Here is a 25,332-nt window from a genome sequence, read left to right as displayed (position 1 = left end):
AGGAGGGTCTATGCCTGCCTTCCAGCCTTCCAGTGTACATGGAGTATATCATAGCACAGCAGAGCCAGTCCAGTTAGTGTGTGTTGACAAGAAACAACGTTATACACGGAGCCTCTTTATTTTTGCAAAACTAATATGAGTCTTTTATTGTAAGAAACTCCATTCTAGACAGGATAGTGTAGAGTTAGGATTCTAATCTTGTCTAACTAGGTTGGCTAGAGATGCAGGAATCATGTCCTGCCCTCATTGTGCCAAGATGGAGAAGGCTAGCATAGAGTGGAGAGAAGGCGTCAGCCAGAAGGAAGGAGGATTCCCTGAAAGTAGCAATCTACACATCAAAGAGATAGTAATCAGAGGGGAAAGGGAAGGATAGTGTCCTGGTCTCCCTATCTCTCTGACTCTCTTATAGACCCCCTCTGAAGTCTGAGGCTAAGAGACAGTGTAAAGTCCTTCACTTCCAAAAGTCTGAAGGCAGCTTGTATGTAGTTGTCATCCTCGACGGAGGAGAAGAAAGTAAGAGTCAAAGAAAAGAACTGCAGATTGGGCTTAGGCTTCTTTACATTTAACTCCCACATTTCATTTTTTGCATCTGCTAGGAACAGCTCTCCCAACTCAGGCGAGGGACATTGCTGACGACTTGAAGAAAGAGTTAGCTTTCCTTTCTGGTGAGTGTGGAAAACTTTTCTCATGTCCCTGCTGCAAAGCCTCTGACTTCTGGTTGTTATTGTGGTTGTTTAAATTCTGTCCTGTGTTCCTGTTGGGGTTGGAGATGATTATGCAGAATGCAAGCATGCGGTGAGCAGCAGTGTAATCAGATGCCTCCCCTTTGGTTATTGTCACAGACTGAGGCACCTGCTTGGCATACAGAAGGCATCAAGTTCAATTTCTGCTTAAAGGATCTTGGATAGGAATTTATCCTGGAGAGGCACTAGCAGAGTGTACAAGTCTAAGCCAGACAGACCTGTGGACAGCTTTATAGGGGCTGTGACTCAGGAATGCTTCGCATACAGAAGCTTAAGATTCGAATCCTGCATGTCTCCACTTCAAGGTCTCTGGGTGCAAGTGCTGAAACTGATCTTTCTCTGCCTGAGACCTTGGAGAGCTGCTGCTGTTCTGAACAGACAGTCCTGCACTAGATAGATCCATGTCCTGATTCAGTATGAGGCAGCTTCTTATGCTCATACGTATAATGTGCTTCTGGTGTTTGCCTGGTTTCTTCTCACATTGCTCGATACCTCTGTTGGTTTTTGGTTTTGTTTTCATTCCCTTTTTGTCCTGTCTAGGTGGGCGAGGGAAGGACAGTGGCTGGATCATAACATTTCCTGAAAATTCCGACTTCAACCAAGTGCCTGAGGAGGTCTTAACGAAAGTGTTAACCTACTTAACTTGGATCCCAAGGTACAGAACTTCCTTCTGGCTTTCAGGCTTAATGCTGAGCAGCAATCACGCGGTTCTATAATCTTAGCCTTTTGCACTGGGGCCAGCTTCCTGGCTGGCGATGAGAACAAGGAAAGTAATGCAGGAGACCGGAGTGCTAACTGGAGCGGTGCTCTTTTTGTGAGCTGAACACGGGGCAGAGTTCATGACGCCCCTAACCTACCCGCTTTGCATAAGTTATGGCATCTGCCTCTTAGCAGCAGATAATACAGCGATATGTAGCAAGCACCAAAGAACATTGGACTGTGGGCATTCCCCCTTCATGTGTTTGGGGAAGGGCAGCCGAGCACTCTTCTTTGTTGTTTTCACTGAGGCCTAGAGTCTTGAGGATAACATTGGAAAATGAAACCAGAGATACTGTGAAAATCTATATTGATGTATTTATTTGCTTCATTTATACCCCACCTCTCTCCCTAATAGACCCCCAAAGTGGCTTGCAACGTTCTTCCCATTTCCATTGCATCCTCACAACACTCCTGTGGGATAGGTTAGACTGAGTATGCATGACTGACCCAAGGTCACCCGGGAAGCTTTCATGGCAAAGTGGGGATTTGAACCTGGGTCCCCCAGCTCCTAGTACAACATTCTTTTTAAAAAGCATGCCAGTAACCTTGGCTGTACCAATAGCAGTTTAGGTTTTCTTTCTTAATTTCATTTGCAAATATTATCAAGCTCTATTTATTTATTTTTATTAAACCACCTATTTATGGTTTATCTAACCATTTATTTATGGTTTAACTCACCCATGCATGAACCCTAAACGGTACATCCACGAAGAAAGAACAGCATAGGTTATCCTGAGGAAAGAAAAACAGTTATGATCCAATTGCTGATACAATCGATCCATTCACCTGTTTAATACTTGCCCAGCAGGTTGAACTGTATTCAAATGCAGAAGTGAGATGCTTAGAAATGTGTTTGGGGGGGGGGGGTAGGTAACAGCTGCTTTGCTTCCTCTTCCCACATTGTCAAAGGAGAATCAATGAAGACGAGCCATATGCTGCTCTGTGCTTCAAAAGTATCTGCCCTGAAGTCCAAGACTAGGTGCCTAAAGGAAAATATTTGGGGTTGGGTATCCACAGGTTCACTATTGCTGTGAGGACTAAATAGAACCTCCATATTCAGAAGCACTATATCTGAGTGTCAGCTGAGAGCAAGCCTGTTGCCCTCCTGATCTGCTGGCTGGCAAGCTGGATTCGGGGGACATATCCTTGTCTTGGTCCAGAAAGTCACGTTTTGTGTTCAGCGATTTACTGTGTTTTCAGTTGGGTAGCCATGTAGGTCTGAAGCAGCAGCACAAAGTTTAAGTGAAGCAGCAGAACAAAACTTTAAGATCAACACGATTTTATTGAAGATGGAAGCTTTCACGTGGAAGTATCTGAAGAAGTGGGCCTTGCACATGAAAGCTCATACCTTGAATTCATTTTTGTTGGTTTTAAAGCTGCCACTGGACTCAAACTTTGTTCTATGTTTTCAGTGCAGTCCTAAACAGAACGGTACCCTTGTAAGCCCGTTGATCTCAGTGAACTCAGAAGAGCGAAGTTCTGCTTAGGGCTGCCCTTAGTCATGCTAATGTTTCAGTCTGAATGGGCCACCAGTAGCTTGCCAGCCGGGTCATGCTGCTGCAACCTCAGCATGTGGTGTGGACTCAGAGCATTTGCACACTGCAGATTAGTGGCTTCTTTCCACTGCCTTCCTGCAGTCTCACAGGACTGGTGGGAGTGCGAATTGTGATCTTGGCCAGGATAGTTATGTATGATCCTCCTGCTGAGGGCTGGTGCCCTGAAAGTGAGGAAGGATATTTTGGCTCTCTGTATGCTGGAACCACCTCATTCAGCTCCACCTTTTTGTGATGCAGCAGCCTGGTATTGCTAGAGTGTACACCCAGGGAGGATCACAGGAAACCAGCCACCACACCTTAGAAAGTGAGTGTGGCAACAGGGCAAAACCCAGGGGAGTGGCCATGTCAGAGTTTGCAAAGAAGAATTCTTATTTGAAGGTGATATGGTTGGGGGGGGACCCATCTAATTCTTGGGGGTGGCAGTGGGGGTTAGCTGGGTTAGTCCCCAATCAAAAATGAAGTCTTCTGGCACTTTTAAGGCAAATATGTACTTGGGCGGAAATGTTTGTAATCTAGAGCCTACTTCACTGGATGTGTGAAGTGAAAATTCAGCCAGCATGTAGATATAAATACCCACAAACACACACACAAAAAAACAAAGTGGTGATCAAAATTGGCTTGCATCCACTGATGATTTTAGCAGGTGGATGGGATTTCCTTCTATGGAGTGCATCTTTCTCACCTCTCCCCTTCTGCTGCTACAACCTTAAAATTCTACTGCCATTCCCAAGGAACCTGCAGGAGCAGCTTGAGAGGGGAGGTGGTCTGCAGTATGAGGGGTGAATCAATTCAGTTTGGTTCCTTTCCATCCATGGAAATCCTCTGTTGGATACAAGCCAACCCCACCCCCCTCAGGTTCAAAGGCCATGAAATGCAAAGGGTCCATTCTGTGACATTTCGATGCAAAATGCAGAAGTACAGAGACTGTTCACAATAGCAACGATTGTTAAAAGTCTTTTAAATATTAAAAACCTTGATTTCGCCTCTTTGCATAGTTTTGTTTGATTACAGGAGGGAAGGGGGTGTTTGAGTCCTTCTTCTGCATTTTCTCCCTTATCTGGCCCGTCATGAGAATGTGACCTTCAGTTCTTGTTGGGAACTAGAGAGGAAGTGGGGGGAGGCTTTATCTGGGCAATCGGTTCACCCCCAACATCTGTCCTGATCTGTTTCTACCCTATGGGACTGTTCTTTATCTCCTCAGCCCTTTATCTTCTTAATAGTCTAACAAAGGCCATAAGCTTAGCTCTGAGAAGGAATGGTTCACTGTTGGTCCTAAGGAGTGATCTTTGAAGAACGAATCATGAGTGTTTGAAGCAAAGATGTCGGAGCAAAGAGAAGGAGTTGTTCTTCCTTTAGCTTCTGAGCCGCCATGTTTCCTTCCACCTGGGGGACAATACTGGGCTTAAAAAAAGAAGTGTAGCTGTCCTGCATACTTCCAGCCTCTCCCCTAGCCTTGTTGCAGGAATCCATTCCGCCTCTCCCTGGGCCCATTGCGGTATCTACATGGAGGGCTATTCTAAGACCCTGAATGATGCTTCTACAGAGCAGGGATGGGCTGACTCCAGTCCTTTGTGGCCAATCTTAGGCCCACCGTCTGGCCACGTGTACTAAATTTGCAAAGCAAGAGTATGAACTCTACATCTCTTAACTAGGGTTGCCAGCAGGCCCAGGTGAAAATGTCCTGTCCTTTCAATAGAGGCATAATGCGAGAAATGGGCAGTTAACATTTTTTTATGGCATGGAGGTAAATGATTTCACCTGATCAGTAACATCCCATCATGCCCCTATTAAAAGAGGCAAGCCTAAGCGTGACTAATGCACGTTAAGTGAACCTGAGCTGATATTCTCACACAGGGACTTAAGAAAGTTTCGTGGTAGCATCAGTCCCTGTTCCTTCTTGGAGGAACATCAGCAGATCTGCAGCCTACCTGCCACCTATTGTGGTATGAACCTGTAGACCACTAGCTCTGGTCCTCCTGACAGACCTTGCCTAATATCCTGTCACAAAGAGAGGGGAGAATAGCCTCAGTTTAGGCACAGGGTTTCTCTGTTGTTGCTTGGGAGACAGCTTCCCAGAGGAGGTAATGCAGGCACCATTGTTGCTGGGGTTTAGAAGGTACTGTAAGACTCTCCTGTTCCACAGGGCATTCTGTTGACTGTAATGGGCACATGTGGCACTGAAGTATTCATTGTGGGGCATGCAAGTATAGATTTGAGCTGTTTCTAAATTGTCTCATGCTTTATATTCTTGGTATGTTGTCCATACCTGTTGTAAGCCACCTTGGTCTCTAGGTAGGAGAAAAGCAAGGTATGAGGAAGTTCCTTTTATTTTAGGTTGTATGCTTGCACATACAGCCTATTTTTGGTGTTAATTTATGAACAGTTCCTATTATTTTTGGCACCTTATAAATAATTTTTTAAAACTGCAAGTTGAGCAATAGACTACTGGTATTCCATGATGTCATGGTTGCTGTAGAGTGTTCGAAGCACAGTGCAGATTGTTATCCTAGTAATCTTTGCAGCTACCATGTACAGTAGGCTAGTAGTGTTATGCCCATTTTACAGTGGGATTGGCTGAGGCTGAAATATCAATGAACTCTAAGCAAAATCAAGCAACCAGGAGTTGCCTGGTTTCCAGCATGGTCCCTGAGTCACTGTGCTGCAGTTTCTCTCTGTTACACAAGTTAATGAGAGAAACATTTTCATGACATCTGAGTATTGGAGGTTGACCTCCAGGCAATGTTGTTTGTGAGTGCATACTCCACCCTCTAATTAATGGCCCGATGAATGGATTAGGAGGTAATTTCCCTGAATTTCAGTTTTGACAACAATCATTGAATAAATATGCAAGGGTTAGGGTGTGTGTTTCCATGTTACGAGTTTGTACATGGGACGCAAGTGGTTTCACTAGGACAGCGAAGCTGCATGTTGCAGGGGAAGACAAAAAGGTAATATGAGAATTCAGCCTCATGACCTGCTTTCCATTTACATATCATTAAATTCCTGCAGGCCTCTATGCAATATTCTCCACAATTCCTGTGGGACTTAGTGACAAGTGAGCTTGTGCTAATTCATAGATGAGTTCTTTGGGGTGCAATTTCAAATGGTCCCAGTCAATTCTTGGTAGCCAGTGTGGTGTATTGGTTAAGAGTGTCAGCGTACAATTGTGAAACCCAGGTTGAAATCTCTACTCACATGTGCCTAACTGCACAATATAGTTTTCCTGGATATGACCTAGGGTTGCCAACTCCAGCTTGGGAGCAGTGCCTGTGGAAGGTGGAGCTTGGGGAGGGGAGGGAACTTAGTGGGATGTGAAGTCATAGAGTCCACCTTCTGAATCTCCCCTTCCCCCAAAGAAACTGATCTTTGTGGAGTAGAGATCAATTTTAATTCTGGGAGCACTCCAGGCCCCACCTGGAGTTTGGCGACCATAATACATCCCTGTGTCACGCTGGTATACATGATCTGGGAGTTCTGTGCTTCCACAGTATGGCAGGCCCAATTCTGAGTGGGCCTGTCACATGGGAGGACTAAGAACTTCCCCTTCCTCATCATTTTTCTAAACTAAAATGGCTCTGGGGAGCCACTGACTGGCTCACTGGGGAAACATAAAATGTACTGATTGACTACCCATTAGTTTCCTCAGTGGAGTAAACAACAGCTCCCCAGAGGGTTTCAGGTCAGGAAAATGGTGTGGGGAAGAAGTCTTTAAGCCCCTTCTCGCACCTCACACACCTGGGAAGCAAGGACCTCCCAGACGGCATCTGTCAACCCTGGGACATACCTGTGGGAATATATATCATATAGTTAGGACCCCGGATGTTGACTTGGTGACTTTGGAGTAGTTGTGTATCTCTCAGTCTAACCTACCTTACAGGGTTCCTGCGAGAAAAACAGAGGAGGAGAGAACCATGTACATTTGACAAGAGCTCCTTAGAGGAAGGGTGAGGTAAAAACATGTTTTTGGATGAGATGACTGATGCTCTCCCTTCCTGTGGTAAATGAAGTAAAGCGGACTTGCAACTTGTCCTTTCCATTTAAAAATCATTAACTTGTGTAGAAGGAAGGTGTTTGTGTTTGAGTCATCCATAAAATACAGTTTACGGTCAGAGCAAATTATGCAACTGTGTTTTTTTTTTAAAAAAACAAACACGATTTAATTACTTAATAACAATTATTATGTAAGGACACAGAATAGAGGCAAAGCAGTTGTCTCTGGTTTTCAGTCTGTGTTCCAAGGAACAGTGGAGCTTTCCAGAAACTTATCAAGCAGAAGAGCAAGCTAGCTGACAGCCCTGGCGGAGGCGGTTAAGTGGGGGAAATGGCATGGAAGAAAGGGCTAATCCCTCCCCAGTGGCCCTCGTCCTTTTCCCCTGTCACCCCCCCCCCAATTTGTTCTCCCCATCTGTTTTTAATTAAAATTAACAATGACTTAGTCGTGCTGAAGGCTAGTGTCCCAGGTGAGCTGACAGTGTCTTCTGGAGTCCTTTGCAATGTAAGCCGCTCAGAGACCCCCTGAAAAAGGGGGGTTCGAGCGGGATATAAAGTTGAAAGTTAAATAAATAAATAAACAAATAAATAAATAAATAAATGTGCAGAGGTTCCATTGCAGACTTGCAGGGGGTCCTCGGGAGGCAAGTTGGCATGGGAAATCTTTGGTCAAGATAAAAATGTCCGCTTGTCTGTTCTGCAACTTTAAACTTTTCCAGGTAAAGACTTCCAGTAGAATCTCTGTGTTAATCTGTTGGAGCACAAACGAAAAGGAATCTTAAAGACTAATGGATTTATTTTAATTGGGGGGGAAATACCGTAGTATGTGTTTCAAAGTTTCTAGTACGTATACAGAATCATCTTCAGTTTTACATGAGAGAGAATATACAAACTGATCATGATATTCTAATTATATAATTTATGTGCAAAATAACTACCAAAACACGATTGCCTGGCAACTGATGGGAGTCCAGGGACCGGAGACTGGGGTCGCTGTCAGTGACACTGTGATGTCACTTCCAGGTTTCCCTGGGCATCATTGCACTCTAGGAATAGCCCAAAACGCTGTAGTAAAACCATAGAATTTCTGGTGATTCCTAGAGAGGACTGACATCCCAAAAATATGCAAGATACAGGTTGTGCTCTCTTGTCTTTCATGGCCTTTTCACAATATTGTCCCTTCAGTAGGTATATACACTGACTGAAGTTTTACTTCACATATCTGGCCAAGTAGGTTCTAGCCGCCAAACCTTCTGCTGGAATAGATCTTGAAGGTGACATGATATTTTGTAGTTTCAAAGGATAGCTGTGCTGGTCTGCAGTAGAACAGGTAGCTTTGAGTCCAGTAGCGCCTTAAAGATTGATCAGTGAGATTTTTGGGGTATGATCTTTCGAGAGTCAGAGCTGCCTTCATCCAATATCTGAAAAGGGGAGCTCTGACTCTCAAAGGCTCATACCCCCCCCCCCAAAAAAAATCTTGTTGGTCTCTAAGGTGTTACTAGACTCATATCTAGCTGATTTTGTAGTTTGTACTTTAATGAGAGCACAGTGTCTGTAGCAATACTCTCCACTCTTTTCTTCCACTATAGTCGACGTCAATCTGACACCAAATTTATCCTTATCCTGGACAGAAGGTTGGCTACGTGGACATCAGTCAAAATGACCCTCCAACGAATTGCAGTAAGTCTTTCAGTAATTTCAAAATCTTGATGAGGAAGTGGCAGGTTGTAAATAGAGGGCATAGAGAAGACCCAGAGTTTGCTCCAAGGCAGGCCCGTATCCAAGATTTTTTAAATTCAGGGGGCCTTTAAATAAGTCAGGGGGCACCCCCCACGCCCCCCCCCCAAAGGGAGCACAAAAAAAATAAAAAATGGGAAGTTGGGGGGCCTGGGATGGATGGGAAGTCAGGGGTGCCTTGGCAGTAAGTCTGGGGGCCAGGCCCCGAGATGCCCCACCGTAGCCACAGGCCTGCTCCAGGGTACTAAAAGGGGCCACTAGAAAAGATCTGTCTGAGACATGGAAGATCTGCTGCCAGTATACATTCAGGACCAAGTGGGCCAGTCTGCTGACTAGAAAATAGCCCCTGTATTTGCATTTAACTGGTTCCTCAGTGGGTTGGGTTTTGTTAGGGCTGGTCATGGCAGCTGTGAGGGCCAGCAGTGATGGAGAGGCTGAATGTCTGGACAGGACTAGGGAAGCCACCAAAATGAACAGACATTTAGTTGGCCTGATCTTGTGCCGCTAGGGACAGTTTGGTCAATAGAGCACTGAAGCTTTTCATAGCATGGAGCATTGTTGTTTTCTGATGTCTGTAGATGAAGCCACTGTGGAAAGCATAGTTGCCAAGGATGGTCCAGCAGTTGGCAGTCTGGTGATATCCAAAGAATGAGTTAGGCAAAGTGCAAGCAACAGCCCTGATCCAAGCCAAAGGATCGCTCAAGAGATGTGTGTGCGTTGATTTCTGGACCCAGTTCATGGTCTGGTTCTGATCTTTCTAAAAGGCAATCTGGGATGTACCCCAAAGAACACTTTTCCCATGTGATTTCTTCTCTCATCTGCCCCTACAATCCCATATTTCTTTCACGCTGGGAAACCTCAGACTTCTTTTCTGGCTCTGTCATCCTTTCCTCTAATTTCAAATGGCAATTTATCTCTGAGGATTAAACCAGTCCTGATATCTTTATTGCTGGGATCGTTCTCCTTTCTGTAGTTTGATGCAGATTTGGTCATTCAGCTGTCACTCGCTGTATGAAGGTCTTATCACGAAGTGTTCACATATTGATACTTTTTTTGCATACATCTGAGAAAGATATGAAATGAGCTAATTATCCAGAGTCTTATTATGGTGTTTTAATGTTAATCTATGTATATTAGGGTTGTTTATATACCATCATCTGCAATACACTTTTATACTGTCTTTGGTCCTTCTCTCTTTTTTTGTGTTTTGATTCTGTACTTTCCTTTCAAAACAGTCAAAGGGCCTTTTTGTACCCTCCACCCAAAGAGGTATGCTGTACCCAACAGCCAATAGCTACCGGCCATCACGTGCTCATTTCAGCAATCATAGTTTGCCTTTCTGCTACTTCAGCCTGGAAATAAATTCATTTTGCATCTTCATAGAAGATGCATAAAATATCTTTTTTTTACTGCTCCTGTGAGTGGGAAAACAGTGACTTAAAACAGCATATTTTACCAGCCTTTGGATCTTCTGCATTCCACCTTAAAAAATGCACAGCCTACCTTGGCCACCGAGTCTCTCCTTTTCTCTCTCTCTCCACGGGTACCACAGCCAGGAGCCATTCACGCTTTTGCCAAGACCGGCTCCATGCCTGCTCTGCTGCAGCCAGCCAGACTAGGACAAGCTTATCTGTTACCCAGTTTGAGTTGAGGATTAGCGACTGTGGGAACGTGTCACAGGCTAAACACAGCCCTGTGGAAGTAATAGCAAGCAAGGAGCCCCCCCCCCCGTCCCTTTTATGTGATGCTGCTGCTGCTGTACCGATGGGAGAAGCAGCCTTGAGGGTGGCTGGCCATCCCTGGTGATTTTTAAGTGCCTCATGAGACATGGGTCGTATTTCACGGATGCCGCATTGACAGCTGGGCAAGGTAGCTGCTGGTTCCTGCGTGTGAGGGAGATGGCCGAAGCAAGTCCCCCAAGAGGCAAGATGAAATGGCGAAGGAATGCGGTAAGGGTTCCGCCTGCAGTCTTTTTTTTTTTTGCACAGCAGATTTTCAGTTCAAATGCAGCCCTGATGCATCTGCAGCAGTTTTGACGGTGCAGCGTTCTAGGACAGTCTGCTGGACGCAGCTCTGAGGAATGACAGAGAGAGAGAGAGAGAATGCCGCTTGCTTTTCATCTGGCAATTTTCTTGCATTTACCGTAATCATCTCAAGCACTTGTCAATGTGACCATCCCCAGGCTGTTATTGGCTTTCCTCAGAGCAGCACCCTGGGGAAATTGCTGTCCCTCATTTTCAGTGGATGACGTCTAAATTCCTTAGTTGTATCTCTGTCCTGTGTTGGTCATTTGTCCTTGAAGACTGAAAAAGAGGAAATGGAGCAGAAATGTTTCTTTCTTTTGGGGGCCTTCTCTTATGGAAGGAAACCAGGCCCCAAGTTGATCAAGCTACAGTCTGCTGAAAGGATGTTGCCTACATAGTCTCCAGTCATCTCTGTTTTCCAGGGATGCTCCCTAATGTTCTGGCTCCTGTACCCTAGCCATTGCCACAATCCCTCTTTTGTTTCTGTTTTGCCCTTTTGGAGGTGCCTTTGGAAACTCATCCCTTTGAAGGAAACTTTGGCAACTCATCCTGGGTCTCTAGAACTTAAATCAGGTGACTCCAGTGCACATCTGTGTTAGTGCTGTGCTTGGAGAGCATGGATCCTTCCATCCCCCCCCCCCCAAACTGCTTAGCAGTAATGAAATATCTCTGAGTCTTTGAGCAGTTTTTTATGGCAAGCAACTTTGTTGTGTAGGATCCTCCAATCTATTGCACAAATTATTGATTTTTTGAAAAACTGCTCTGGCCAGTTTATTAACTCACCCTACTAAAGAAGCCCATATGAGACAGGCTGTTGCAGAAAAGTAATAATAGGTGCAGTGAGTAGAGAATTCCCTTCCAGAAAGCGGTGTTGGGGAGTTTCTGGCGGTTATCTTTGGTGTGAACTGAAGGGCTCCAGCGCCCATGTTTTCATCAGAGAAGTGTTGGAGGGTATGCCATTGCTCTTTGTGAACCTGGTGAAAACGGAAGAAATAGGATGCATGGTTTGGTCTGTCCAGCTCTGGTTTGACCCCTCTGCTGCCAAAGGTTACTTCTACGTCAGTTTGGAATGTGAGCTCTCCATAAATGGAAGGCAACCAGTACCTTTGAGGATGTGTCCAAAAGGGAAGAGGTTTCCCATGGAATCTGTCCTCTCCTGTTGTTCTTTGAAAATTAAGTCACTAGTTCTGTCTTCAGCTTAGTTAAGAGCATAAGAAGATCCCTGCTGAATCAAACCGGTGGTCCATCTAGTCCAGCAACCTGCTTCCCTGATCCAGCAGGCTGTTAATTATGTTCAGATCCACAAAACATCTGCAAAATAGCATGTTTAGACAGATGCATTGATAGTGGTGGTTGATATTTTCTTCCTGCAGCCTTGTTGGCACTGGACTCACCCTTTTGAGAATGTAGCATCCTGGTTGAAGGAGCTAGGCCGCTCTCTTTCTTGTTTTGAACTACTTGGGAAGGCTTTCTTTAAAACACTCAGCAAATGAATAAATATGTATTTTAATCTGTTTGTGTGTTAACTGACATCAAGTTCCTTCTGACTTGCCTATGAATTAACATTCTCCAAAACATCCTGTCCTTAAGAGCCTTGCTCAAGTCTTGCAAACTGAGGGCTGTGACTTCCTTGACTGAGTCAATCTGTCTCTTGTTGGGTCTTCCTCTTTTCCTGCTGCCTTCAACTATTCCTAGCATCATTGTCTTTTCCAGTGAGTCTTGTCTTCTCATACTGTGACCAAAGTATGATGTGGTCGATTAATCTAAATCAGATGGTGTGAGGAGGGTATGTGGTTTGCACTCGAGTTGTCACTCTGGGCTTACTATACAATAAAGATATTGGTCCACATTGATATGTTTTGGAAGAATGTGGATGAGCGACTGAGCTCTGATCTGGGGAGTCCTCTGTTCAAATCTCGTCTTTGCCACAAATTCCCTAGGCAAGTTACTCTCTCCAGTTTGAGAGAGCCAGTTTGGTGTAGTGGTTAAGTGCGCGGACTCTAATCTGGGAGAACCGGGTTTGATTCCCCACTCCTCCACTTGCAGCTGCTGGATGACCTTGGGCAAGCCTTAGCTCTGATAAGAGCTGTTCTTGAAAAAAAGAGCAGTTTCTGTCAAGAGTTCTCTCAGCCCCACCCACCTCACAGTGTGCCTGTTGTGGGGAGGGGAGGGGAAGGGAAAGGAGTTTGTAAGTCACTCTGAGACACCTTCAGGTAGTAAAGAGCGGGGTATAAATCCAATCTCTTCTTCTCTCAGTACCTCAGTTGCTCATCTGCAAAATGGGCATAATAACTGCCTAACTTACAGAGCCACTGTAAGGATTATGGGAAAATAATATATGGGAAGTGATTTGAACACTGAAACTAATATATACAGATCTATTTACCTATACATTTATTTTATCTCACCTTTCCCTCAGGAAGCTTAGGGTGGCCTGCATGGCTCCCCCCCTTTTCCTTCATAACCACCCTTTGAGGTAGGTTAGGCTGAGTGCAAATGACAGGCCTCAGGTGAGGGTGAGTTGCATAGCTGAGAGTCTGACACTCTGACCTCTGCATTACTCTGGCTTTCCATAACTGCTTAGCATTAGTATTGTCTTTCAAATTTGATATCCCTAATAGTGACTTATTTCACATATCTAGATTATTCTGAAAGAGGGAAATTATTATGAGACACTTGGAAAGTACACATTATTTCAATAATTAATAGATCAAGGGAAAGCAGCAGCCAGATATCAAAGCTCCATGGGGATTCTAACAGTACCTGTTGGCTATCGTGACGGATTGCACAGAAAAGCAGGTTTTTAAAATGCTGCTTGGGACAGACAGGGGGGTTATGAGTTCCCTGGAGAGAAGAGCTTATGTGATTGCCTGCTCTACTTGCTCTCTGATTGGCCAACATCAGCTGAGAGGGGAAATAAAGCAGCTGATCTGAAGGGCAAAAATTCATTTATCTTTTGAGTCACTTTTGGTCTTTATCTAAAATCTAATGTCTGGATCAGTAGCCACAGGGTTAGGCTTCTGAGGGAAGAGACTTTGGGAGTCAGAGATCGCTGCCAGGAAATTGTCAGAAAAGTACATCTATAGGGAGAAGAAGAGGGACTCTGTTGTCTAAGATATATTAAAACTGCTCCGAGGGAGAAGTCGAGAAAGCTGCAAGACTGCTTTATACAGACATCTAGTACTGGAAGAGGAATTTGGCAGGAGGTTTGAGGGGTTAGAGAGAACTTCCAGACAAGCCAAATAGTAAAAGGAGTTATTGCTTCTTAAGGACAAGAAGAATAACTTCAAGACAGTAGGAAGGGGTTGCAAAGAGAACCCTGGTCTGTGATAAAGGGGAAGATGAAGGGCAGCTCAGTCACTGAGGGGAACTAAAAATATTTTTGGTGGGAAAATCTGCCTGGGAGTGGGGAAGCATTAGGGGTCTGTCATAGCAATGTTTGGCTTTTAAACAATTATTTCTACAGGCTGTTACTATGCTATTGGACTGATAAGGAAATTGTTACTGAGGTTCAATCAAGACCCATAAAGAGAGGTTTGAAAACTTAGTACTTTTTCTGAAACCACTTTTATAAGAACTCCCCACCCCACCCCCCATTAATAACTGACACATTGGGCAAGATCAGTCTCAAGCAAAGCACATGTGAGCCCCATTAACTCCAGAGGGCATGTGTATAACTTTATCTCCGCCAGTTTTATACAAGATTTAAGAGTTACTGGCTATGTTGCTGGATTGTGCCTAATTATGAGACCATCATTTATATTACAATCCACCTCCCTTCCCTTTCCAGTCGGGTTGCCAGGTCCTCTACACTCGCTGACAGGGGGTGGGAGGGAGCTCTCCAGGAGTGCAGGGGTAGGGTGGGGTGACATCACCAGACAAGATGTCCCTGGCGTGATACCATCACACAGAAGTGACATCATCATGCCAGGGATGTTGTGCAGCGATACCACAGCATCACCGCACAACACCCCCAGTGGGATGATATCACTTCCATGTGATGTCATCATGCCGGGGACGTTGTGCCAGGTGGTGGCTGTTGGGAGCAGGGCTTCCCCCACCGGCCAGCTGGCCGACAGCGGGGAGGAACCCACCAAGCCAGGGAATTCCCCGCTCCCACCTGGGGGCTGGCAACCTACTTTCTGGGCTCAGAAGAAGCTAGGATGCTGCTCCACAAGAGAGCATGGTCGCCTTCCTAAAACACGGCACTCTAGTATGAGAAAGCAGCTCTAGTTAGACTCCTGTAGAGCCTAGACAAAGATTTCAGGTGTACATTATTTTGGGAGAGGGACAGACCTTCACTTTCTATTTCGTTCTTCTAGAGAAGATGTCACCCTTCGTATTGAAACTCCACCCTCCTCCACACGAGTGCTGCAGAAAGAACCCTACATTTATTTTATTATATTTTTATCCTGCCTTTCTGCCAAAACTGGCCCCTCAAAGTGGCTCCCTTGGTGAAGGGATTCTCAGGGAGCCAGTCTACATACAAAGTCCTTGTGTTTGTTGGAGGGGTGTGTGTGACATAAGTACTCTGTATCAAATGTACGAAAGGATTTTGTACCTCTGAGATGCACACTGGCACATCTCTGCATACAACCACATCCTGTGGGGAGAAGCAGCTGTGGCCTTCCCCTGTCCTGTTTTTTGTGCCCTCAGACCACTCCATGGAGCCCCCATTTGTTCCCTTGTGAAAATCATGTTGTTTATGTGGCTGCAAATAGTTTTCACGATGGAGCCAACAGAAGTTCCACGGCATGGTCTGAGGATGCAAAAATGGGGGGGGGGGGCTGAAGCCACTTCTCCCTGTGTGCTGCCAGCAGGAGCAGAGAAGGGCTGGCATCTGAAAGGCACAGAAGTCCCAATGGACGTCTGAGGCAAACAGGAGGACTTTGAAATGTGTTGATTGGCCCCATTCAGCTGCTGCCTCTGCCCCCAGTGGCCACCATGGAGGGCAGATGGAAACTCAAGGGAGGGGGGGCTGCCAGCTGGAGCTGGAGTCGATGCCTGGCTCCTTCTGACCTCTGGTGGCAGTTGGCAGTTGGAAGGCTGGCTCTCAGCTGGAGCAGGATGCAGGCCGTGATGGGGGGGGGGGGGGAACTGGTTCTTTCCTCCTTTCCCACTAATGGAATTGCTTTAACCTCTCCAGAAAAGTCAGGCCTGGCAGCTGATCTGAAGGAAACTGATTTGCTTATGTAAGGGTAAGGTATTTTTTTTTAAAAAAAGAACTCCAGTTTCAGGGAAAGATTTAAGGTAGTAAGGATTTAGTTAGGTTGGCCAGGTCAAAACTGATTACTTAAGCAGAGGGTTTGTTTGTTTGTTTTTTGCAGGTTCAACCCTGAGTTGTTTTATTAGCAGTAGTAAATTATGTACTGTCAGTGAGCTACTAATGGGTTACTGTGTAGTACTGTGAGTGAACTAATGGGTTAAGTGAAGGCTACTTTCACAATGAGTATCCATTCTGCCAAAGGATTCCCTCTGCATCTCTGCCTGCTGTACTGCCCTGGCCATGCAGTCTTCTACCTAGTGTTCCCAGTGGGCACACTTCTGCATCAGGTGTGAATGGAGTCTTCAGTCATCTGCAATTACGAGAGTCAGGACACTGTCCCAGAACATTGATTCACATAGAAACATTAGATGGGGGGGGGGATCACTGTGAATAATGACTGCTCAGCTTACACTGAATACGGTTGAATGCATATGTTGAATAGATCCAGCACAAATCATGTATCATAGATCTCTGCTGAAAACAATCAATCATTTTTATAAGCAACAATTGCAAATTTAAACACCTAAGTAACAAGCCAATTACAATAACACTGACAAAGTTTCAACTGATAATAGTAAACATAGGAGAAATTCCAACTTGTGGCAAAATCTTACAACAAACGTGAACAGAGTGTCAGCTTGTTCCCACCTGTGACAAACTCTTGGAGCAAACATAAGGGTCAACTTAATGAGCACCTAGGTTTCCACTAGTTTCATAAGAAGTCTTCCTCAGAAGAGAATCAACTCCAAAAGTATTTTCATTACAGTCTCAGATATAATCCTCCAACAGCTACGGAGCTGCTTGAAATTCAATACATTTAAGAAAATCCTCAATAGAGTATAACTTACCCAATCTTCAAATTTCAAAGTTCATATATAGAATAAGCCAATCAACAAATTATCTTTTATGAGGAACAAGAGCCTTCCAGCTTAACATCATTGACGAAAAGTTCTCTAAGCAATTGCTCTGTGTCAATATACCCTGCTGAGATCACCACAGCACATTGACACTGAGTGCCCAAGGCCTTGGCACTCTCCCAGAGCCTCTTTCTAGAGCTCATTGTATTTATTTCTACAATGGGCCTTATTCCTAGTATTTATATATTACAAAAAGAGTAAATCTTCTGCCGTATGTCTCTTCTCCACAGAATGCAAGTCCATTGGTGCCCCCATATTCTTGTTCCAAATATGTGACCTGTGACTTATGTTTGCTGCAAGAGTTTGTCACAAGTCAACAAGCTGACACTTTGTTCATGTTTGTTGTAAGATTTTACCACAAGTTGGAATTGCTCCTATGTTTATTATTATCAGTTAAAGCTTTGTCAGTATTGTTGTAATTGGCTTGTTATTTAGCAGTTTAAATTTGTAATTATTTCTTATAAAAACAATGTATTGTTTTTAACAGAAGTCTATGTTATGTGATTTGTGCTGGGTCTATTCAACATATGCATTCAACCATATTCAGTGTAAGTTGAGCCGCCATTATTCACAGCGATTTTTTCCTATTATCTACTGTTTACAGTCTGTGATCCTGTTCTGTTTTTTTGATCACATAGAAACATGGCAGTGGCCTCCTCTGAAGATTTGCAACTTATTCTTATATATTATGAAAATAATCCTTTTGGGACACCGGTGCCATGCATGACTTTAATTTGAATCCAATACAAAAAAGTTTGCCTTTGTTATCAGAAGCTTAGGGAAATGGTCTCGGGGGGAAGGGTGATTTGTTCGTATTGTGTACATGCACCATATGGTTGTCATTTATTGACATAAAATATATTTATATATGTACAAGTGGAGACCCGCAACAAAATGTTGCCTACTGTGTTCTAGTTGGGTCTCCACTTGTTCTCTTCCCCCCCCCAGCTCCGAGCCCCACAGCCCGGAGAGGGAGCCCGCCCCGCTCCTCAAGAGCGCCGACTAGTCGGCCCTCCTCGCGGGGGGGAGGCAGAGGAAGCAGCAGGAGGAGGTAAGTACCCCCCATCCCGCTGGTTCCCCCGTGTCCTCCACCCCCTTGCCTTCCCCCCCGCTCCTCGCCGTCCCCCTCCTCCTGCCTCGAAGCGACGGCTGAGCGGCGTGCTGCTGGGCCGTCGCTTCTGGTTCTCCCCTGGCCTGAAGCGACGGCCGAGCGGCGTGCCACTGGGCCGTCGCTGCTGGTTCCCCCCCGGCCCGAAGCGACAGCCGAGTGGCGTGCCGCTGAGCCGTCGCTGTTGGTTCCCCCCCGGCCCGAAGCTGCTGTTCCCCCCGTCTCTCTCTCTCTCTCTTTTCCTCTCTCTCTCTCTCTCTCTGTTTGTGTGTGCAAACTCACCGAGGGCCGAGTGGCGAGCCGAGCGCCCCTCGCCGCTCTCCCCCCCCCTCCTGGCTCGCCACTCGCCGCTTGCCTTTCAAGCGGCAGCGGCGGCAGCCTCGGTCGCAGAGCGTTCCATGCGCATGCGCACGGAACGCTCTAGCACTTTTGGGGGGATTTAAACATCCCCCCAAAATTTTTGTCACCATTTAGGATTTTTGTGCACACGTGGGGACTGCCCCACGTGTGCACAAACCTCTCCCTCCCCCCCAAGTGCCCCCGATGTCCGGATTTAAGGATCCGCACAGAGGCGGCCAGTTCACTATTAGATATATAGATTGAGCTGATTTATTGATGTTCAAATAATGTGAAAAAATGCATATTTATATATGTTTGCACAGGAATAGTTGGGTACAAGAAAACAGAAAATGAAGCCCCAATTTGCACTTGGGTGTTGCAAAGTCAAAATGGGGATTTTCAAATAAGAACAGGATAAGAAATGCAAAGTCATCCTTCATTCTAACTTTGTGATTACCAGGTTTCTGACGTGTGGGAGGGGGAAGAAGATGCAGATTTCACCGTGTCTGTATTGGTTCTCTGAATCGATCGATGCCCTTTTTTCAACTTTCCTACACTGTAATTAAACTATGTTTTTTGTCTTACTGCCTAACATATCATAGGGACATATTAATCCATTTTTTTGAGCTTTTGCTGTAGGGCCCTGGCAGAATTCCCATTGGCTTCTACTGGACCAGGATTTGGCAATCAGTTTACGTTAAAGTATTATTTTTAGCCTGTCTTAAAAATAGCTGTGGGGAACATGCTGCATTTGGGCAGCATGTCTTTTCCAGTGGAGGTGCATCTAAGTGTAATAGAGTGCTGCACATTATTTGCTAATACGGAGGAAGAATTGATGGGCAATGTGACTTAGCTTGGTAATTATAGCTCTCCAAACAGCATGTTTATGGATCTCTTCTGTGGTTTTATTTTAATAGAATGGGAACGTTCACAAGAGTTGTGGGATCCTGAATGAATAAGTTATTGATAGGATGGGTATGCTCTTGTAGTGATTACCCAACCAGAGCATAGGCTGTAGAGGTTAATATAAACAATTTATTAGTTGAGTGGCTACTCTTCTCTCCCCACATCTCATTACTGTTGTAATGGAAGCTGAACCTGAGTGTAAGACAAACCGTGTAAAAAATGTTAGACATGTGCAGAAATTACTTGGACATAGCTGGGACGTGTATGCAAATGTAGGACAGCCCCCTCTGTTTGTTTTTGATGGCATACCTTGGAGAAAATTGAGTCTTGCATTTGAAAAAATACTGTATTTCGTTGGACCCTGAAGCAGTGTTCCCTCTAAGCTGTGCATGTGAGGGGCCACTCATTAACACAGGAAGCCTTGCTCAGCAGCAGTCTGGAGCCGCACCAGGTCTTGCACTGCCCATTGCCCATTTTAAGAACAGTGGTTGTATTCTGCTTGGGATGCGAACTGCTCCACTCAGTGGGGGGGGGGGAATTAGAGGAAACATTGCTGAAGCTGCAAGTTCAAATGGCTACTTAGCTTCTTGTGGCTGGGAAGATGAAATGGGATCACCCCACATTCACTGCTTTGAACATCCTTTGAAGATAGGGTGTGTTAAAAGTATAACAGATGAAATGAGTCAAAATGTGTGACCAGAAGGTACGGCGGTTTTAAAGTGTCCTACTTGGCAGTTTAAGGCTTGGGTGAGGGTCTGCTGCATTTACATTGCCTGGGTCTCCTCCTCATAGCTGGAAGTGGTCTGTATTAGCGATGGATATCTTTGTAATATTGCAAGGATTGGATGTCAAAACATTGACCTGCCTTGGTGTCAAGATCTTACTTGATTACACTTACTGTTTTATATTGAGCAGAATAGGAGATGTGTGGTTGCTTCTGAAGACAGCAGCCCTAGTGGGCCAGTCCACGATCTGTCTAGTCAGGCACCCTGTTTGTCATCTTTCTGTGGTCTGTTTTGTTTTATTTATTTCTCCCCAGCGGGGGACCCAAAGTGGTTTACATCATTCTCTTCTCTTTTTTATCCTCACAATAACCCTGTGAGGTTGATTAGGCTGATAGAGAATGTTACTGGCCCAAGGTCACCCAGTAGGCTTCCACAACAGAGGAGAATCAAACCTGGATCTTTTAGATACTAGTACAATACTCTAATCACTACATCTGGCTGGCTGGCTGGCAGTGCTGCCCAACAGCTGATATTCAGAGGCAGAATGGAAGTTCATTTGAAGATGTGGGAGCAGATGAAAGGTTGGTTAGTTGGTTAGTCAATGAGAAGGAGAAAGGAAGCATGGAAAGGTGAGGATATGGGGGATGCCAGGAGAAGAAAAAGAGGAGATAGTGTGGGGAATGAGATACAGGGGAAAGTGAGGTGCCTCCTGCAAGTCCTTGGAGGTTCACCACCATGCAATTGGGCCTAGCCGCTGGCACCATACAGAGTTCCCAGGGGGAGGATGCCGGTGAGAGGAATGGAGGGAAAGCTGAAGACAGACCAATGTTGGTTGGCTGGTGGGTGTTAAGGAGAGAAGCAGGAAAAGGGAAGAGGCTATGGGGGCTGTTAGGGAAGGGGAAGAGGACACGGTGGAGGAGGGGAAAATGAAATATGCCCCCCTTGTCCTTTCAGGTCCTCCACTTGTAATTTTATAATCCTCTGCCTTGCCTTCTTCCTTATTTGTGTCTTTTCTAAACTGATAATCCTCAATCTTTTTAGCCTTTCCTTGTAGGAAAAGTGCTCCAACCCTGTGACAATTTCAGTATCTCTTTCTTGCTCCACTATCCTTTTTAAAGTGGGGCAACTCACCTTGCTCTGCAGAGCCTATGATTTGATGTAAGCTCTTGGAGAGTCTTCTTGCCTCAAGCTGAGATGCACAAGAGACACTGCAGTACCGTGTGACTGTATTTGGAGGCAGCCATGCACCTCCCAAGTGGTCCAACTCCCACTTGCACAAGTTTGCAACGTTATCTCTGAGATCTCAAAGTACTGGTAATTTTGGAAACTGTGACTTTTTCTTCACGGTAATGGAGAGTTCTCTCTGCGCTGCATGTGCTGTTTGGTTTTTCGTGTGGGGACTTGATTTCCATTTTTTGTGGTTTTCCTGTAGGCCTCTTTCCCTGGAGATTTGCACCTTGTGATGGTTCTACGTCCCACTGGATTTTTCCAGCGCACGTTTACTGACATCGGGTTCCGGTTTAGTCAAGAGGACTTCCTGCTCAAACTGCCGGTATGGGTATTTTGTGTGTGTGTGAGTATTGTGTGCGTGAGCCTAAAAGTCCTGGTGACTTCTGGCAACCCTTAGTTGGGGCTAGGACTTTTTCAGAGAGGGGGCTTGATTGCCTGCCTCTGCAACCTGGCCTTGGTATTCCTTGGAGGTCTCCCTTCCAAGTAGTTGCCAGGGTCAGCCCTGCTTAGCTTCTGAGATCTGATGAGATCAGGCTTGCCTGGGCTATCCAAGTCAGGGCGGTATGAGTATTAATTACACAACTGAGAAATTGATGTGAACCTGCTCTGTACCAAGTTAAGCCACCAGTACATCCAGCTTAGTCTTGTCTACCTTGATTGGCAACATCTCTCCAAGGTCTCAGGTAGAACAAGTTCTTTCCTAATATCTGCTGTCCGAGGTCTGGAAACTGAAGATTGAACCTGAGAACTTTTACATGCAAAGCGGGAGCCCTGCCACTAAACCACTATCTTTTGGGTTCTATAGTTTCACTCCGATGTATGTTGCAGAACTGTGTGTTTGTGGGAAACTGTGATACAGGGTTTAATTAAGCTAAATGCAAATGACAACCATGCATACAAAACATTCACTCCCACCCAAAAGTCCCAGTTAGTCATTTGTGAGCAATTTTTAGTCTTAAATTTGTTGATGATGTTAACTTTACCTAATTATGGCCGTGAGGTCTGTTAGGGTCTCTCAGGTTGGGATGCTCTGAGCTAGATCGCTGAACCTGTTAAGCCTTGTGGGAAGGAAACACTATGGAGAAGGGGGTCCAAGTGCTCGCCCTCTCCTAACCTCGTGATGGTTTAAGATCTTTCGCCATCCCAGGTCCACTTGTCTTGTTCCTGCTGCTGAACAGAAGCCACCATCCACCTGCAACGTTGCTGCTCCTGCCAACTCTGGAGGAGATTATTCTTCACTGCCCCAACCCTCTTTACAAGCAGTGCAGCAAGCTATGTAGGCCCCAGAGGGCTCCCTGAATTTCTGCAAGATTACTTCCTTTTTGGGGAGAGTTCAGTCACCATTTTGGTTGCCCTGAACACAGGCAACGAGATGTGGCGGCTGAATTCTCTCACTTAGAAGGAATTTCATGAGAGTTGGGGCAAATGTTAAGTGCTGCTTGCTGCACTATTTGTAAAAAGGCCTGGGGGGGAGGAGGGAAGAGGAGAATAATATCCTCTGAATCCTGGGCTGGAGTGGCAGGCGGTGGAGAGGCAGGGGGTTGCTGCTCCCCCAAAATCTGCAGTCTGAAGCATCCACTGCAGGTTGCTTCACTGCAGAGGTAGTTCCCTCCCCCCCCAATTATCCCGTAAACCTCAGTGGGTGCCTCTGAGAGCAAGCAAACCAAGCAAGCATCCTTCCGTCTGCATCATTCTCTCATATAGCTGCATCTCTCTGCCCTAGATTCTGCTCCTTACTCATGCTGGAGTATGACCAAGGGGCAGAACCCAGGACTCTCAATAGTATTATGTGACTGCTACCTACCCTGAAACGGAACAAGATAAATGCCTTAAATGGGGGGGGGGGGGCTGATTTTCAAGTTCTGTAGTCAGCTGCTGATGCTCCAGCAACTGAGACTCCACATGGGAGTTGGGTCTTATTTTTCCAGAGCCAAGTATACAGATCTTTATTTGCAAAGTGCGGGAAATAAAAGGTACTTGGGTACAATGAACTGGTAATAGCTAAGTTAGACTTCAGCTTCTCACTACAAAGCCAAGTGATGCCATGTTCCCTGACTACTTGTTGTTAGTTTACTGGAAGAACAATACCTGCTACCTGGAAGAAGAGAACATAAATCTTTATTTACTAATACATTATTTCCACCAGGTTGTAATGCTGAGCTCAGTCAGTGACTTATTGACGTACATCGATGAAAAACAGCTGACACCTGAATTTGGGGGCACCCTGGAGTACTGCCATAGTGAATGGATCATCTTCAGAACTGTATGTCCCTCTTTAGACTCGGCTAATATATGTTATGACTTAGTCAGGGTACAGAGAGTGGGAGGAATGTAGAGTTACCATCTGGTCCAAAAGCGATGGCTTGTGGTTGGAATGGAGGGTGGTAATAGGTGCTGCTTTTCCTGGATTGAACCCAAAGGACTGCAGGCAGAGCCCTGCTCACAAAATGAATCTTTTCTGCTTCCCTTCCCCTACAGTTCTCCCTGAAATACTGATCCTGGGGTTCTGGGACAGTATAGGGCATGGTTTGAGAGTCTGTGGTGGGAGCAGGGAATGAGTGAAAATTATTTACTTGAACAAGTTAAAGCACTCTGTCTTGCAGAAGAAAGTGTTGGATCCAGCCCTTAGTGTTCAGTGAACTTCTTTAAAAAATTCTGTGTGCTTCTGAACAAGAAATCTATCTGTGTAGATGGTCTTTGAAGGCAAGCAGAAGAAGCAGGGCAGTGGAGGTGGACAGATTAAGAAAAGCTTAGTGCCCAAGCAAGTTGCTACTCAGACTGAAGACCTATTACAGAATTGCCAGCTTTATAGGGCTCCAAGGAACCCTATTAGCTCTTTGTGCATCACATAGTCCCTGATGCATTGGTAGCTGCAGTGTTACTCTCTGGCCACCAGCAGTAGTGGTGCTGAAGTACAAGCTACCTTACCAATACGGAGAGTTAGATGCTTGGAACCCATGACTAGAGTCCTTGGTATAAGTCCCCTGGCATATTTCAGTAACATTGTTAAGTGATCATCACATTGGAAAATGTGTCAAGTCTGCAGACTAATTGACTGGGGACTAATTGACTGGGGATCAAAGAGGGCTGACCAAGCACTGGGGGAAGGGGCAAATGAATATCTGATGCCGGTAGAGAGTATCCATCCAGTTTCAAACATGGTAGACATTTTATTTGGTTCATGTTTTCTTTGAGAATTTTAGAAAACCTGATCTTGTAAGAGCAGTACATTAAAAAAAAAATACAACCCTTCCTTGATGCAACTTTTACAAAGTGGAAGCTATAGCTGCCCAGCTAATGAACAACCATAATGTGTGTTTCCCCAGGCCATAGAAAGTTTTGCACTAACAGTGAAGGAAATTGCACAGATGTTACAGGCCTTTGGCATGGAACTGGCAGAAACAGAGCTGCCAGATGAAACCTATTCCATTGAACGCATCCTGGCTCTCCGCACAGAGAAATATTACCAGCTAAAGGTAAGAGCCTCGCCACATTTCAAGTTACTCTTTGGTCCTCAGGTGGTGTTTAGTCTCTGGTCTGCTACTGGAATTCTTAATTTATTTCTTTCACTGTATCAAGCTGTGAAGAAACACATTTTTTCTTTGGAGGTTTGAAATGAGCAAACCTTCGCTCTGAGTTTTACAATATTTTTTCCTCTGGGCAGAGAACAGGCAGGAAGAGGGGAAGTTCGTTCAATTGCTTTCCAGGCATATCTCAGCCCACCTTCATGAAAGTGCTAATAGATCTAGCTGGAAAGATATTGGGTGGCTCATGTTCTCCTCCTTCTCCTAGCAGGGAACAGAGGTTTGGAGGACTTTAGACTAGAAAGGCTCCAGGAATAATCTCCAGGAAGGAAATTTCTGGAGACATCAGGAAAAGCCTCCTTGACCTGGCCTGACAAGGTCAGTGGGAGGGTAAAGGAAGATGATAAAAATTCCTTGCAGCAAGAAGGAGGTCACCTTTGTGCTGGCTCCATCAGAGATCTGAGGTCTGGAGCAGGCAGCTATTAGCCATGCGGTGGCCTGGTCAGCA

General features: G+C 45.3%; 1 protein-coding gene across 1 annotated transcript in view; it reads left to right on the top strand.

The window, feature by feature from the left end:
• Positions 1-256: 256 nt before the first annotated feature.
• MCF2 (MCF.2 cell line derived transforming sequence) overlaps positions 257-25,332 on the top strand; it is a 68,345-nt gene continuing 43,269 nt past the window's right edge. The window contains exons 1-7 of the mRNA XM_015417971.1: positions 257-320; positions 597-665; positions 1,284-1,398; positions 8,638-8,728; positions 21,503-21,622; positions 23,447-23,563; positions 24,627-24,776. Coding sequence (XP_015273457.1) covers positions 257-320; positions 597-665; positions 1,284-1,398; positions 8,638-8,728; positions 21,503-21,622; positions 23,447-23,563; positions 24,627-24,776 — 726 coding nt within the window. The remainder of the gene's footprint in view (positions 321-596; positions 666-1,283; positions 1,399-8,637; positions 8,729-21,502; positions 21,623-23,446; positions 23,564-24,626; positions 24,777-25,332) is intronic.

The sequence above is a fragment of the Gekko japonicus genome, unplaced genomic scaffold (genome assembly GCF_001447785.1).
Source record: "Gekko japonicus isolate JY-2015 unplaced genomic scaffold, Gekko_japonicus_V1.1 scaffold954, whole genome shotgun sequence".
In the NCBI taxonomy this organism is placed as follows: Eukaryota; Metazoa; Chordata; class Lepidosauria; order Squamata; family Gekkonidae; genus Gekko; species Gekko japonicus.
This window is presented reverse-complemented; position numbering and strand designations above follow the sequence as displayed.